The following is a 16,162-nucleotide window of genomic DNA, read 5'->3' on the forward strand; positions in this document are numbered from 1 at the left end:
TTCACCCAGGTTTAAACTCGAAGTCACCTGGGGGACAGTGTCTGAGGGGACCCAGTGTCACCCAGCTCTGGAGCCTCCTGGTGCTTTTTCTGTCATGTCATGCCTGTGGTGGGGCTGCTCCTGGCCCAACCTTGTCCCCAGCAGCCCTGCACATAGTAGGTACTCGGTTTGTGTTCCCAGGAAGGACTGCTCATGGCCAGGAACACTGTTTCTGCCCTGGCCCTGTGGATTCTGGGTAACTTTTATTTCCCCCTTTTCTGCGGACGTCTGCGGATTTTTTCCTGCACGGGACTGTTTCATAATTAGAAGAAAAGTTATTTTGAAAAAACAAAAATTACCCCCCAACATCCCAGCTGCAGGAGCCGCTGACGCGATCTGTCCCTGTGTCTGTTCCCCAAGGGTGGCTGCATCCTGGTGGCGATGGAGGATGTAGTGAGAACAGGTTCCGGAGCCCCTGGGGTTGGTGCTCAAGGACACCCCCTCGAGTGTTCACCGTCGAGGGGGCTGGATGCGGGCGCTGGTCTTTCCTACCCTCACTTCCCTAATAACCAGTCCCTGGAAAACTCACTGGGGCTTTAGACTCTACCCAGAATCCACCTGCCCTGCCTCCTGGACCGGCCTGTGCCCTCCATCCTGGGCACCTGACTGACTCCTTATCCCTCCTGCCTACAGCTCTGTGGCTCCCACCTCCATCAGGGTAAAGCCCACAGGACCCTGCTCTGTGCCCTCCTGCTTCTCTGCCCTTTGCTCCAGCCACATGACAGGCTCAGTACCTCCCAGGGCCTTTGCACCAGTGCGTCCTCTCTACTTGGAACATTCTTTTCCTGGCCAACCCTGGCCCGCCTTTCCATATGGATCCCATTCCCACACGGCCCCTCAGTTATCCACATCGCTTATTCCCCACCCCAGCCGCTGTTTCCGGTCTGCCTCTTGGTCTCTGATGTGATTGGCTTTCTACAGTAGACTCAGAAACTTTGTCTTGCAGGAGACACCGATGTTGTGACAAGGACAGGAGTGAGGTGGATCTCTGCTGAGAGCGTCCTGGGTGGCCCGCCCTGTCCTGATGCTGGCCGGGGTGGGGGGATGGCAAATCCCAGCTGCTCCGGTCTGAGGACCCCTCTGATATAGAGACGGCTCCTGTGACCAGCTGATGATATATAGGGCCGTGAGCGCTGTGACAGGGTGCTTGGGGTTCCACAGATCGGGTTGCCCAGTAGACAAGGACACCTGGCCCAGATTTCTCTGACTCCCATGGTGGTGGCTGTGTCCCAGCCCAGTGCGGTTACCATGGTGAAAAGGGGCGGGGTGTCAGTTCCATACCCTTGGCAAAAAAAAAAAAAAAAAAAAAAAAAAAAGACCCAGGCTGCCTGGGAGCGAGCCGCTAGCCCTTGGCTGCTGTCCCCTGGGTGCTGGGCAGCCCAGAGGCTCCTCCCTATCCGCACCACTCAGCCCAAGGGGCTTGGGCAGGTAGACATCCTAGCGCGTGCTGTGGGTTGCCTGGGCCTTTGCATGCCTGGGCCCGGCCAGACAGGCATATTGTTGGTTTTGGAGACAGGCTGGCCTCACACTTGCTATATGGCCGATGGGGCAGGCATCTGGCCCGGGGTTGTCGTCTATAGGTCGCTGTGTCCTATACCAACTGGGTGGCAGGGGACTCCAGCCTTGCTGGGTCCCAGATGCATCAGAGGGCCTTTAAGCTCGTGGTGAGCCGTCCGGTTGTGTGTGGGTCGTCCTGCTCTTTGGGACACGGGGGAGGGGTGAGAGCACTGAGTCCCCTGCGCGGCCCCCAAGCCTCCGCCAGATCTGAAGCCAGATAGGCTGCGCGCGGAGGGTGTGGGAAGCAGCATCTGTTTCCAATCTGGCCCGCGGTTGGGCGGGAGCCTTGGCCACCAGGTCCCCACGTTACGGCCCCTAAGATCCCAGGGGAACCCAGGGTGCAGGGACCAGAGGTCTGGGCTGGCTTGGGGCTCCTGGACCCCCTCTGGCCCGGGCTGCATCTGTTGCTATGCCGACGGTGCCGCTGTGAACCGGGTCTGGGGTGTCAGTTAAGGCCATCCCCACTCTGAGGCTCACGGGTCACTCGGCCTCACTTCTGGCCGGGTTCCCCCCCTCTCCCCCCCCCACCAGGCCCTCAGGAGCCTGGGCGTGTGCTACGGCGGAGCTAGGCCTCCGGGAGCCACGCCTCTAACCCGGCTTTGTGGCAGAAAGCCACGCCTACCGAAAGCCCCGCCCCATGGGGGGCCCTACAATCCCCGCCCCTAGTCCGGGAGAAATCACGCCCCCAACCAGCCAGTTTCTCCCAGCGCCATCGGAATCTCCGCCCCTGGGAGGCCTTGGAGTCTCCTAAGCCCCGCCCCCAGTCGCTCACCAGAAGCCCCGCCCCAGCCCTTCCCTCCTGCCTTTGCCCTCAGCCTGCCACAGCGAAGCTCCGCCCCCGATTAGCCCTCCTCTGAAGCCCCGCCCCCGGCCTGCCTCCTCAGAAGCCCCGCCCCAAGGCTCCCCCTTCCTCCTGAATCTGCCCTCAGTCTGCCACTGCGAGGCCCCGCCCCCTAGCCCGGTTTCCTCGGAAGCCCCGCCTCCTGCCCCCTCTCCTCGGAATCTCCGGGCCGCGCCCCCGCAGGCCAGGCTCCGCCCCCAGTCCGACCACTGCTCCGCTGCCTGCGCCAAGTCTCCGCGCTGCGCTGTGCCAGCGCGGACGGACGGACGGACGGTGTAGCGAGCGGCTCAGCCAGGACCTCGCAGCCGCGGTGAGTTGCTCGGGCGGGTCGTGTCCCCGCCCGGCCTTTGTCATCGTCCTGGACTCCCCCACAGAGCCTGGGGACCCCCGCGTCCCTGCGCGCCCGACTTCGGGAACGCTCGGCCGCGATCGGGGACGCTCGGCCGCGATCGGAGCCGCTCGGGTCCCCTCGGCCCCGCGCGCGCACCCGGCCCGCACCCCTCACTTGGCTGAGCTCGGGACCGTTATGCTCCGCGGTCCCCTCCCCCACCTGGGGGCGGAGCCCGGGGACCGTGGAGGGATCAGGAGGGGGAGGGGCGCTCGGAGCACAGAAACTTTCCCGCTCGCCGCGCCCCAGGGCTGCCTGCACCCTTGTGCACCTTGAGGGTCCTGAGACTCAAAGGGGCCCCGGCCACGCCCACCGTGCACCCTACGACTTCACTCCTGGGCCCCTCCTGCCCCCAGGTCCCCAGCAGACTTGCATCTCTGCTCTGCACCCTCAGTTTCCCCTTCTAGAGCAAAGGGGTGTCGTGGATAAAGCGTCCAGCGAGGTTCGGGTATGCAGTAGGCGTCGATGTGTGTGCTGCGACTTTGGTCTTAGTTCTTGCCGGGGAGGAGTGGGGGCGGGGCTGGGAAAGTGTATTTGGGACAGTGCCCGACAGTGTCCACCTGGGGTGTCCAGGTTGGCAACCTGGAGGGATGCGGGCTGGGGTTTGATGCGGACTGGGGGAGGATGTGCAGCTTGCTAGGGACAGCATGGACAGCAGGACGGACTACGGCAAGGGATGGGTCGTGGCGGATGTAGATGGGAGCCAGGGAGGATTCTAGAGAGGACCTGAGACCCAGCCCTGATGGGGGGCGGGAGTTGTCTCGGGGCTTGAGGGATGTGTTGTTGGGGCCATGTCTGAGAAGGGGGCATCTGGTAGAGGCCCAGCGCTCTGAATCGTGGGTAGTATGGAGAAACTGCAGGATGGGTGAAGGTCCCTGAGGGCCAAGCTCTCAGCAGCCAGGGACGGTCGGCTCCTCCAGCCCGGCCCTTTGGGGACAGCGACCCTCTCCTCAGCCTCAGTTTCCTTGACCAGTAGGTGTGATCGGCTGTTCTCTGGGGTGGGGCTTGGAGTTCAGGCGGCCCCCACCCATTCCTGGCCTTCATGTCCACTCCTCAATAGATCCCTACTAATTAGAGCGGGTTCTGGGCAGGCGAGGGTGGGACAGGGGGACTAGTTGACTAGAGAAGTGGTGCCCTGTGGGGACTTTGCCTCCTGGCCAAGCGGGTTCCACCGCACATCCCTCTTGGCTGACACCCCAATGATGGGGGACACGCCCCCACACCCTGGTATCTCTGAGCTCCCTTCCAGGGTCACCCAGGGAAGGGGCTTGATAGTCATGGGACTGTCCGGGGGCTCCAGCTTCCTGTGTTCCCCAGGGCTGGGAGAGGCGCGTCTAGGCTCCAGGAGACGCCCCTTGTGCGGGTGACCCAGAGCCTGTGTGTTACCCAGCCTGGGTTATAATCACCCTTTTATGCTCCCGGGCCGCGTGGGCACACAAAGTCGGCTCGAGGCCCGCGTGACCTGCAGCCTGGTGCCTGCTCTTTCCCTGAGGTGCGGTGTGGGAGCCCCAGAGCTGGCTAGCTAGCAAGACTCAGTCTAGACTCCTCCCAAGCTCACACCCCCGCTGAGGCAGCCTGGGGGAGCTCTAATGCCTCCCTGAGCCTCAGTCTCCCCTTCTGTAAAACGCGGGTGGGACCTGCCTCTAGCCAGCTTTTGAGAACAGTGAACTTCTTGACTAATGGCTAGATGGGTGGCCAGGACCTCAGTTTCCCCAGCTGATAATGATGGATCACATTACATCCAGCTGTGTACAAAGGCCCTGGGACATGGTGGACCAACTTGGGGTGACACAGTGGCCTCCCCCCCAAAGCCTTCAAGAAGGAATGAGGTGTGACAGACCCTGGAACTTTCAATATGCGTGGGGATGGTGTGGGGACTTCCCTCAGTTGCTCTTTTCTGCCTCCACCCCACATCCCATCAGGTCTCAAGGGACGCCCTCCCATCCCCTCCAACCTGTGTCCCCATGTGGCACAAAGCTGGGACCCTGAGAGGCCAGAATAATGCCACCTTGGGGAACATCCCCTATACATGCCCCATCTGGGGTGTTAACCTTGGGACCTCCCGGGATTTGAGTTTCGTTGGTTCCTCAGTTTCCCCCAGAGGCTCTCCCAGGGCTTGTCCGAGTGGCCTGGGCCTGACTGCCCTTGTCCTCGCTGTAGCCATGCACAGGCACCTTGGGTGGGGCTGGCATGGGCAGCCTGTCCCGGCCTGGCATGGCTCACCTTCCTGAGTGTCTGGGGCTTTGTCTGTCCTCCTGGTTGCCAGTAGATTGAGTCAGTGGGTGTTGTGTGCGGTCTGACTGTGTGGACCTGTGGGTGGACTGCTGCCACCATGGGGGCAGGGGCATAGCTTTGAGGGCCGTGTTTGGTGAGAAGGGGCCTGGTGGAGGACACCCAGCAAGCCTCATCCCAGCACCCTTGAAGGGGTACTGACCCTGACCATATGTCTGACAGTTGTGGCCCTACTTTGTGCATCCCACTGTGGTCCTGGGTTCTGCTCGCATGGACCTCTGCATATTAGGCTTGTGGTCTGACTGTGTGGAATCGGACTGGGTTTGGAAGTGAGGGCATCCTCATCCTGGCAGCCTGACTAAGTGCATGTCAGGCTCTGATGTCTCTGGTGTATCCGCGGCCTGACGATGCCCAGGTCTGCCCGTCATCTGACTGTGTTCCCTGGGTCTGCTTGCAGCCTGACTGTGTGCCTAAGTGTGTCTACTGTCCGACTGGCCATGTGTACGTCTGTGTGACTGTGGTCTGACTGTGTGTGTAGTTAGCTCCCTCTTGCCCTCTCCCATCCATCCTGGCTTACACTAGGCCGTGAACTGGCCACTGCAGGCCCTGCCCTCTCCTGGAGATGGGTGAGGCAACCAACCACAGCTGGGTATTTTGGGAGACACAATCACAGGGCCACCCCGTCATTATGTGCCTCTCCCCTCCCAAGGCCACAGCCTGGGCCTTCCTGGGGTGTGGTGGTCACACTATCTGGCCTCTCCGTGGCCTTTCTGCCTCACTGCTTTAGCTTGAGGCCAAGTGTGAACTTCGCGACATGGGAGAGCAGCTGGTCTTGGGTTCGAGGTGTGCCCGAGGGATGCTGTACCCAAGAACTTAGGTCTTTATAGGTGGGTGGGCTGGAGACTGGCACCCGTGTAGGATGCTGGGTAAATGCCATGGAACCATATCTGTCATTTCCGGACTGGACAGTGGACTGGCTTGATGAAATGGGGCTCCCCCAGTGGGGGAGAGGCAGCATCAGCTGCCCTAGGGGCCCTAGGAGCAGTGGCTGGGCAGGGTAGGGGGTGTAGAGACAGGTAGGGGTTCAGCTGGGGGTTGGAGACAGCCCACACTAGCCTCTAGAAGCCAGAAGGTCAAGGTCCAAGCTTGGCAGGTCCATTGTTGGGTGGGGCTCAGTGTGTGGGTGGAAGTGCCCACAGGGCCCTGGCTTCCACCCCAGCACCAGGGAACTGGGAAGCTGGAGGTGGAAGGGTCGGGAGTTCAAGGTCATTGGCTGCATAGCAAGTTGGAGGCCAGCCTGGGCTACAGGAGATGCTGTCTCTAGAAATTGTGTGCCCACCCAGGACAGGGCAGTGATCCCCTCTAGACCCCACATGTGGGTCTCTGGGTGTGGCTCCCTCTCCCAGAGCCACCTGCAGGGAATCCCTGGATTCCCACTCCACACTCACTGCTGCTCTGTTGTCTCCACAGACGCTGCCCCTCTGGACACCTCCGCTTGAGGCCTCTCCGTGAGGGACGGGGGGTGGGGCGCCGTCCCCCGCCAGGGCAGAGGCCGGAGGCCACTGCCAAACATGGCGCCCACCTGGAGTCCCAGTGTGGCGTCTGTGGTGGGTCCCATGGGGCTCTTCCTCATACTGCTGGCCAGAGGATGCGCCGCCGAAGGTAAGAGGCTGGAGTGGGGTGGACCTGGCTGTGTGTCTGTTCCAGGGTGTGTGTGCATGCAGCTCCCCAGCCCAGGACTCCTTGATGTAGCCCAAACAGAACCTCCATGCTCGAGGAAGAGGCTTGGTGCCCGGATGTGTGAAAGGCCTCATACAGCAGAGGTGGCAGTGACCCTCAGTAGCCAGTGTCCACTGCTCCAGTGTCAGGCCAGGTCCGACCAGGAGGAGCTGAGGCAGGCTTTTAGGAGACAGGGCTTGGGGGCCAGGGTTTTGGAGGTATGTAAGAGTCTGATGACACTCTTGGTGGAGTTGACTGACCATGGAAAAGTCTGGAAATAAAAAATGTTGATGGGTCTAGAGTGGTGGCACATGCCTTTAATCCCAGAATTTAGGAGGGAGGTAGAGGCAGGTGGATCTCTGAGTTTGAGGTCAGTCAGCCCTGGCTGATTAGTGAGACCTTGTCTAAAAAAAAAAAAAACCCAAAAGGGGCTGGAGAGATAGTTCAGCGGTTAGAGCACCGACTGCTTTTCCAGAGGACCCCAGTTCAATTCCCTGGCAGCTTACAACCATCTGTGACTCCCATTCCAGGGGATCTGATGCACCCTTCTGGCTTCCAAGGGCGCTGCGTGTGCATACACAAGTCTTTTAAAGTACTGGTATACGTTAGACAAAGTCGGCATCTCATTTTACTTATTGTTAAGATGTATGCAGGGCCTCAGTGTGGACTTGACACCAAGATCCACCATCATGTAGGAGACCCCTACCCAAGTGACCTTGGAGGTAAGGGCAGGCCACTCTCCTCGTAGGAAGTGGGGAGGAAGTTGTAGAGGACGGGGCACTGGGGACCCAGACAGCTTGTCCGGGAGCTGTGAGGAAGGCGGTGGTCCTGGACAGGAGAACCAGCCTGGGCTTGGGTGCTTGTTCTGTGGCCGATGTGTGAAAATGCAAGCCGGGTCTGGTCTCTGAGGCTGTGCTCTCCGAGCCCAGAACATGGGTCTGTCCAGCTGGAAGCCCTTCACCTTGAGCCTGGATGGTCACAGGCACCGAGGCCGGCGCCGAAGTATTCAGTGGGCTCAGATGGTCATTTCTGACAGAGAAATGGCTCTGGGTCCAGGGGACTGTCCCAGGCTGGCGGGTGGAGGTGCGGGGGTTGGATCTAGGGCAGATGTCCTGTCCCTAGCCCTGATTCTCACATAAGCAGAAATAGAAAAGCTGAGCCTCTATAACATCCATCCTCCTGTGTGGGCTTCAGTCCCTTCTGGTGATGGGGCTGGGGGAGCACGGCCCCCTTTATATAGGAGTTGCTGTCTCAGACATGGAGACCTGTGGGGCTGGGTTAGACCCTTGCTCTGCCCAGCATGAGCTGGGGGCCGGGAAGGTTGCGTGTCCCCTCTGGGCCTCTGCACAAATGAGTGTCAGATTCACTGTGAGCCCATCCAGGCCCTGTGCCGAGGGGACTCAGTCCCTCAGAGCTGTGGATCTGCCCTCACAGGCCCAAGGTGGTTTTCCTTTTTGGAAAACACAAACAGAGATGGCATGAACCCACAAGATCCTGTCTACCGCAGCAGCGGGTGGAGCAGGCTCTGCAGGGTTGGCTCAGCGCCCAGAGCCGGACGGACCGACAGATGTCCACTCAGCACCAGGGGTCAGAAGGCAGAGGGTCAGGGACTCACGTTCTTAGAGGTCACCTTAGGGGTCACAGAAAGAAAGAGAGGTGCTGTGGGGACTTGGACTCACCAAAAGGGGTCAGTAGGATTGGAGGACGTGAGGGGTGTGTCCACCTCTGAGAGGGCGATCCCACCCAGCAGGGGTGACTCTCCCCACAGCCTTGGATAAAGACATGTGACCCCAGGTCATTCCTGTGGGCATCAGAGGACAGGGCCCCATCTCAGGGCTTGGACCAGACCTGACGTGGGCCGAGGGGAAGCAGAGACCTGGGTTGTCATTTCTGAGTTCTCTGGGGATCCTTGTGGAAACCCATTAGTACCCCTAAATCTGTAGCAGGGGGACACACGCAGCAGCCTGGACTCTGGGGGCTGCGCGTTAGGAGCAAGCCTCCTGGGGGAGAGGAGGCCGGTCAGTTCACGTGGCAACCATTCCTGTTGATCGCTCCGTGTGACCCGTGGACAGAAGGGACCCGAGGGGCCAGTGTACTCCCTCTACAGTCCTGGCTCACTCGGAACGCCTTTCCCAGTTCCCCTTTGGTTGGGTGCTTATGTTGTGTCCCCAGCCTTGAGTTGGGGACTTCGGGGAGGAGGTTGCAGCTCAGCTGTGATTGAGGCACTGTATCCAGTCCTGGGTGACACTGGGCTGCTACCAAACAGCCAGTGAAAGGGAAGCCTGGCAGAGAGTCTTCCCGCCTCAGATCCCCAGGCGAGCATCAGAGCAACACAGGGGCCTGGGGAGTGTGTGGAGGGTGGGTCCGCTTGAGGCCCTCTGGATGGAAGGCCAAGCCCATCCCCAGGCCTGTGCCCCTGGCTCACGCCACTCTCTGGGGCCCTGGGTTCTAATCCTGACTCTGGTCATCTTTTACATTTCTTTTTGGTTATCGTTTACATATTAATTACTGTGTGTGCATGGGCTTGCCCAGGCACGTGACCCGGAGTGGGAGGGCTTGGTGGCCCGCCAGTGCCTTAGTTTCTCACGAGTCCCATGAAAGAATTAGGGGACGTTTTGTTTCTTTTGGGGGTGAGTCCCGGTGTAAAAGGTCATCACTGAGGTGACTCTTGGGTCTCCGAAGGGCCGCGTGTGCGCGTGTGTGCATGTGGGAGGCCCTGAGCCCTCAGACCTGCCCTCCCTTGCTGAACCCCCAGAGCCACCCAGGTTTATCAAAGAGCCCAAGGACCAGATCGGTGTGTCGGGAGGCGTGGCCTCCTTCGTATGCCAGGCCACAGGCGATCCCAAGCCACGGGTGACCTGGAACAAGAAGGGCAAGAAAGTGAACTCCCAGCGGTTCGAGGTGAGCTGGGGCTGGGGTGGGGGTGCCCTCTGCCCAGCACACCCCTCCAGGTGGGGCCAGTGGCTGAACCTTGGGGTGCCACAAGGTGGCCACAGCTCCCATCCTGCATTCCCTGGCACCACAGAGTTCTCTAGTCCACCACTCCGTGCTGTGTGTCCTCAAGCAAGGCCTTGCCTTTTCTGAGTCTAAACTCACACCCCCACCTGGGAGGAAAATTCGCCCAGCTGAGTACACACGTGACCACGCGGCCACGCCCTGTAATCGGTGTAGAGTATGTGGGCTTCAGGCTCAGCTCCATCCAGGTGCTTAGCGTGGTCCTGTGGGCATCTCTTGGCTCCTTTTCTTTAACTGTGACTGATCCTGGGTGGTGTCTTATGTGCACACTCGCATGTCCCCCCAGCACATACGTGACACCCATTGCTGATGGATACCATGTGTCTGAGGCGGCTACTGTCACCACCCCAGCAGCACAGTCCTGCTGGGATGGAACCCGCCCCGGGCCCGCCTCACTGCTCACCTGTCCCGGTCCCTGTGTGTGTCCCCCATTGTGTGTCCCCGTCCTACGTCCGGACCCTCCCTCCCCGCAGACCATTGACTTTGATGAGAGCTCTGGGGCGGTGCTGAGGATCCAGCCGCTGCGGACGCCCCGGGATGAGAACGTGTATGAGTGCGTGGCCCAGAACTCGGTGGGAGAAATCACCGTTCATGCGAAGCTGACCGTCCTCCGAGGTACTGGCCCCCGGGCGCACAGTCCCCAAGCCTGGAACCCTCCTCGTTGCCTGATGCTTTGTTCTTTAAGGACTTGGGTTTGTCCGCCCCCAGCACTGCCCACCACTGTGGTTTGTGTGGTTTAAATGTTTGCACTTGGTGGGTTTCAGGCTCCGCTTGATCTAGGTGCTCAGTTAGTGCTGTCTAGTGTCTGTCCCTGTGTCTCCTGTGACCTTCTGTCCCCAGGTAGCTTGGGTCACAAGTGCCCTGCCACTCAGAAGCAGATAGCCATGGTTGGTCTCACATGCACCTGGAGCCACCAGTGGGCCAGCCCCACAGAAGAACTTAGCAAAGGGTGGGTCCCCCAAAGGCAGCATGGAGCAAGCCCAACAGCCTGAGCCCCAGACACCCTGTGCCCTGGCTCATTCTAAGGGACACTGAGATGTCCCTTTAACACTGGCACCAGACAACAGTTCAGAATCCAAGGCAGCCGCTTTGGCTCTGTAACCCGGGCCGGGTTAGTGAACCTGTCAGAACTGGGATGTCTGTCCCTTAGGGACATTGCATTGTGGCCATGAGCGTCTGCCCTGGGCATGGCAGGTCCCCAGGGGCTCTCTTGTGAAGCTGGGACGCGGGGCCAGTCACATTGGTGAGAGCTCTGAGCCACCCCAGGGCACTGTGCTATCGGGGGATTCCGTCATTTCTAACAAGGGGCCCCACAGTGCGCTCTGTGACCGCCAGAGCCTCCGCGGGCAGGGGCGGAGCTGGGCAGAGTCCACACACCCCAGGGCCCCTCCTCTCCCTTCTCTCTTTGGGATATTTTTTGCCTTGACCTTTCCCGGCACAGACTCGGCAGCCAGCCTCCTGCTGCCCCGTGCCAGCCCCATTGTCAACACTCCCAGAGTTGGGACTCACTCTGCATCCGTCACGATGCACAGATCACTGGGAGTCTGGAAAGATTCTCCAGCCCCTCAAGCCCCAGACACCTCCCTTTGTTCTTTGACCATTGCCTACCCCCCCATTGAGGAGGCCCCAGGACAGACACCCTCCCCCTCCCCGGCCCTCAGCTCAAGCTCGGCCTCCTGCCCCCTGTGGGCTGCTAGAGCCGAAGCCATGGCTCCTGCCTCCCTCCTTCCTTCCTTCCATCTCATGCTGACCCAGGGTGTGGCGTGTGGGGACACCGGGAAGTGGCCTCCCCAGCTCTGAGCCGCAGCTGGCTGCTGCAGTGCGCGTACACGCACAGGACCCTTCCGGGCTGTCTGGAGCCTGATGCACCTTGGGCTGTGTTCCCTACCGGGACAGTGGCTTCTCGTTCACTTCTGTCCCCTGCCGCCTTCGTGGTGCCACCGTCCCAAGCTTGGGACCGTTACGCCCCCTCCATCCACAGCACCCCAAGTGCCCCTGAGAATCCAGCCTTTTCCCTCCAAACACGTCCAACCTCAAGCCAAACGGCTCCCGTGGCAAACACCAGTTTTGGTGTCACGGCCGGGACGTGCCACCGATGACAGGGCCGCCTGAGCGAGAGGCTGTGCCCGTCACACTGTTCACACAGCAGACGGTGCCCCAGGCTCTTGGTCCTTGGTTTATCCCATCTTTTTCTTTCTTTCTTTTTGTTTTGTTTTGTTTTGTCTGTTTGTTTGTTTTTTGTAATCTGAGACAGGGTTTCTCTGTGTAGTTTTGCACCTTTCCTGGAACTCACTTGGTAGCCCAGGCTGGCCTCGAACTCACAGAGATCCACCTGGCTCTGCCTCCCGAGTGCTGGGATTAAAGGCGTGCGCCACCACCACCCGGCGATCCCATTTTTTTCTAACACAGTTAGGAACCCCCATGCTGGCTCTAGTGTCCTGTTGTCTGTGTGCGGCACGGGCCCCTTGCAGTGTCTCATCTCCAACTGCCATCGCCAGAGGGCAGTGGCCCAGGCTGGTCTCAGGGGCATGCTGTTCTTTCCTCTCCATCCTGGGCGACGGGGTGTCGGACTGGGATTCTGCAGTGACATGGTCATGTCCCAGTAGCTGGGTTTGACATTCTGGAGGGGACATTTGAGTTCTGAGAAGTTCTGGAAGGATCTAGAACAAGTCCCTCCGCTCCAGGGGACGTTTGGATGGAGGCAGGTGTAGGGGTTGAGTTGGGAAGAGGGGACTGCAGGGGTAGGAGGCCCGGGGACGGGTGATGGCTGCTCCAGCTGGGATGCTAAGGGGCTGGTGTGGGTGTCCCCATCTCCAGCTGTCCCAGGAGCAGTGTTAGCCCAGGTTAGCCCAGGTAATAGGGAGCTGTAGCAGGGGATGGAGAGCCCTCTGTGCTGGACCGTCAGTCGAGCCCATGATCCTCCAGTTCTACCCACAGCAGCCATGGAGGTCTCGGGGGCGTAAGCCAGAGAGGGAGGCGGGAGGGTGTGGGCTAGGACTGAGGCCACCCAGGGCCCATCCCCAGGGCGTTTCCCACAGTAACCAGACTCCTGTCCCATTTTCTCCCCGTCTTCACACCCCCAGAGGACCAGCTGCCCCCCGGCTTCCCCAACATCGACATGGGCCCCCAGCTGAAGGTCGTGGAACGCACACGCACAGCCACCATGCTCTGTGCCGCCAGCGGGAACCCTGACCCCGAGATCACCTGGTTCAAGGACTTCCTGCCTGTGGACCCCAGTGCCAGTAATGGGCGCATCAAGCAGCTTCGATCAGGTGGGCACAGGTGGCCGACGGGATGCGGATGCCATCAGGGGTAGCAGAGGGCCCACACCTGGGGCCTGGTGGGAATAGGCTGGTACACGGCATGGGTGGCCGTGACCCGAGGATGGGTCGTGGTGCACATGGAGCTGGCTAGGAGCAGAGCTCAGGCCCAGCACTCAAACCCCAGGGCGCCACAGAGGCCCACGTGGAGCAGGGCTCTGGGACTCAGTAGTGTGCACTGTGCGTGAGGACAGCCGTAGCCAGTGGGTAACTGCAGAGCACTGGCCATGCAGGCAGGCAGGGGGATGGCACCCTAGGTCCAGAGTGTGTTAACAGGATGTGATCAGTCAAGGTAATGGGGAGCCATAGGAGGGGGGGCATAGTGACAGAGCAGCCAGGTGCAGGGAGCCCAGGGGAGCTGGGTATGGCAATGGCCAAGGTTTGCAGCCCCAGAGGAGATGGAGGGCCACAGAGGCTCCTGGGAATGTCCTCGGTGCTGAAGGTGTCAGAACCAAGCAGTGTAGATGAGTGTCTGTCGTGGTTTCAGCCAGTCTGGGGAGGCCTGGCATGGAGGCCAGGCCTGGGACTGGGGAGTCTGGGTGGTTCATGGTGATGTTTCAGCAGAGACCCCACTTGGCCCATTGACCAGTCTGTGTGTCCGTCTGGGGAACCATGTTCCCTGTCCCTTGTCTGTCTGTGTGCGTGTGGTTCCCTGAGTGGCTCACCCTGCCTCCCGTGTGGTACAGGGACTGGGCCCTCCGCACACGAGTGTCCGCCGGCCCGAGCGTCGCCCGTGACCCCCGTATCTCTTGGTCTCCCCAGCACCCCACGCCAGCCTCTTCACAGTCTCACTCCAATCCCCCCAGCATCTCCCTAGCAAGGTCGCCCCTTGTCCTCGGGAGGGCCACTCCGCCCTCCCACCCCGAAGTCCCCATGGCAGCCGCAGTGATGTGCTCACAGCTCGAGGGAGCCCTCGCGCTCCCAGGGGTCTCCTGACCATCACGTGGCCACGGTCCAGGGGCGACAACTAAGCATTGTGTAAACACACCACCCTGGGAGCTGTCCACACCCTGTGGTCCCTCCTCCCTTGTGCCCACGAGCAGCCAGATGCCCAGTGGCCGCCCTGTGACCTTCTTCTCTCTTCTCCTTCCTCTCTGTAACGCTCAGAAAGCTTTGGTAAGTCCTCACTTCTTTGCCACGCCAACCACTAACGGTCCTGCCACCCCTCTGCCCCCACACTAACAGCCACCGTGACAGTAACTGACCCACTGCGTGTGGCATGTGTACTAACGCCCTCTCCTGCCCCCCATGGCGGGCTGAAGACAGACCCCACCCATAAGGAAAAGAGGAAAAACGCCACCGGCCCCCAGGCTGGGGGACCTCACACCTCATGAGCCCCCGCTCCAAGCGGGTGGAGATGGGATTTAATGCCGAAGATGCTGTGTCTAACTGGAGCATTCGTTCTGACACCAGCTGCCAAGCCAATGCTTGGTAAAGTTACAGAGACTGATACAAGCTGATACCCAGAACCATCACAGTAGAAGTGGAAAAGGAAACAGGGTTCCTTTTCCCCGTGGGAAGCGCAGCTCCAGCAGTGCCCTGGCACCTCAGCCACTGTAGTCCACGCCAAGTTAGGATTCCATGTGGCCGTTCCTGACTCCCACCACACGGTGGTTCCCATTGACTCCCACTGACAGTAGGTGGGGAGGCCTCTGTCTCTATGGGGCATCATGGTTACGCACCTTTAACCCCAGCACTCAGGAGACAGAGGCAGGAGGATTGCAGTGAGTCAGAGGCCAGCCTGGTCTACATGGTGAGTTCCAGGCCAGCCAGGGCTGCATAGACCCTGTGTGGGGTGTGAAAGGGGTAGCAAGCACACAGAGCAGGGAGGGTTCGGGGTGCACGTCCACAGCTCAGAAGGTGTGAGACATGGTGTCCAAGCCCTACTGCCTTCTGCCAAGAGGCCGCTGGCCCTGCTTGGCTTTGGCCCCGGGAAAGGAGCAGCATTAGAGGCCGCGTGGGCACTCCAGCCTGGAACCTCCTCTTCCCTGGGTGTGGCCGACCCACAGACGGCTTTTTCCTCTTTTCCTTCGGGATCGAAAGAGGCCACGGCTCCCCTCCACCCTCTGCTCCCTTCCCACATCTCCCTCTCGGCCTTGGTGACACCTGTCCCCACGGCACCAGTGCCCAGCCCTCTAGCGCTAACTCCTGTCCCTCCCTGGTCACTAACAAGACTCCTGGGGTCCTGCCGCTACCCACCCCTCCCCATTTGGATTTCAAAGCAACCCCTTGCTGGAACCCCCAAAGCTACCTGAGGGAAGAGGCGCAGTCTCCCTGGGGGCGCACCCAGACCTTGGGAGGCCGCCTGCAGGAAGCACCCGCCCTGAAGTCCCCCAGCCCCAGCCTGGAACCCTCAGGATCTGGCTGCAGCTGCACTGCCCAGCAGAGGGACAGGTGTGGCTCCCAGCCCCACGGCCCCCTCTCCTGTGACATTCACCTGTGTCTCTCTGTTTCCCTTACAGAAAGCACCCCCATCCGAGGTAAGAGGTCTGCCCCTCACCAGCCAGCCCTCAGGTCTCACTAGCTCCACCCGCCACACGGCTCCCCCACATCCCTCTGGTGTTTGTGTCTGTCTGTGGTTTGGGCTGAGTGTGGCTGCAGGGGACTGTGTGGGCATCCAGCTGCAGGGACAGGCACCTGAACCCCTCCCTGCCCGCTGCAGAGTCCTAACACACACAGCCATCTGCCATGAATTGCAAAAGGGCCTTCTGAGATTTAGGGGTGTTCAGACTGGAGGGATCAGAGAAAGGAATTCTCCAAAGATAGGTCTGATACCCCGCTTCCCCAGGGCACATGAACACAGACCCAGTGCTGACATACTGTGCTACCTCAAATAGGTTTCCTACCCTCTCTGGTCTCTGCAGTAGCCTTGAAGTCGGTAGGAAGCATTCTATGGTGGCCCATCATCCACCACCACCCAAGAGAGAGGACATGGGTGTCTCTGGGCCCCGTTACTACTGGGTACAGCTGTCAACAGAACCAGAGAATGTGAACAGGAAGTCTGGACCAGCAGGGTTTGGGAGCCCAGGGTTCCTGCTCATGGCTGTTGCT

General features: G+C 60.3%; 1 protein-coding gene across 1 annotated transcript in view; it reads left to right on the forward strand.

Annotated features, from left to right (window-relative positions):
• The first annotated feature begins 2,637 nt into the window (after nt 1-2,637).
• Ptprs (protein tyrosine phosphatase receptor type S) overlaps nt 2,638-16,162 on the forward strand; it is a 47,786-nt gene continuing 34,261 nt past the window's right edge. Inside the window, 5 exon segments of the mRNA XM_059252094.1 lie at nt 2,638-2,747; nt 6,528-6,719; nt 9,532-9,677; nt 10,265-10,406; nt 12,875-13,063. Of these exon segments, the coding sequence (XP_059108077.1) occupies nt 6,629-6,719; nt 9,532-9,677; nt 10,265-10,406; nt 12,875-13,063 (568 nt within the window). The 5' untranslated portion in view covers nt 2,638-2,747; nt 6,528-6,628.

Source organism: Peromyscus eremicus, unplaced genomic scaffold (assembly GCF_949786415.1).
Source record: "Peromyscus eremicus unplaced genomic scaffold, PerEre_H2_v1 PerEre#2#chr22_unloc_1, whole genome shotgun sequence".
Lineage (NCBI taxonomy): Eukaryota > Metazoa > Chordata > Mammalia > Rodentia > Cricetidae > Peromyscus > Peromyscus eremicus.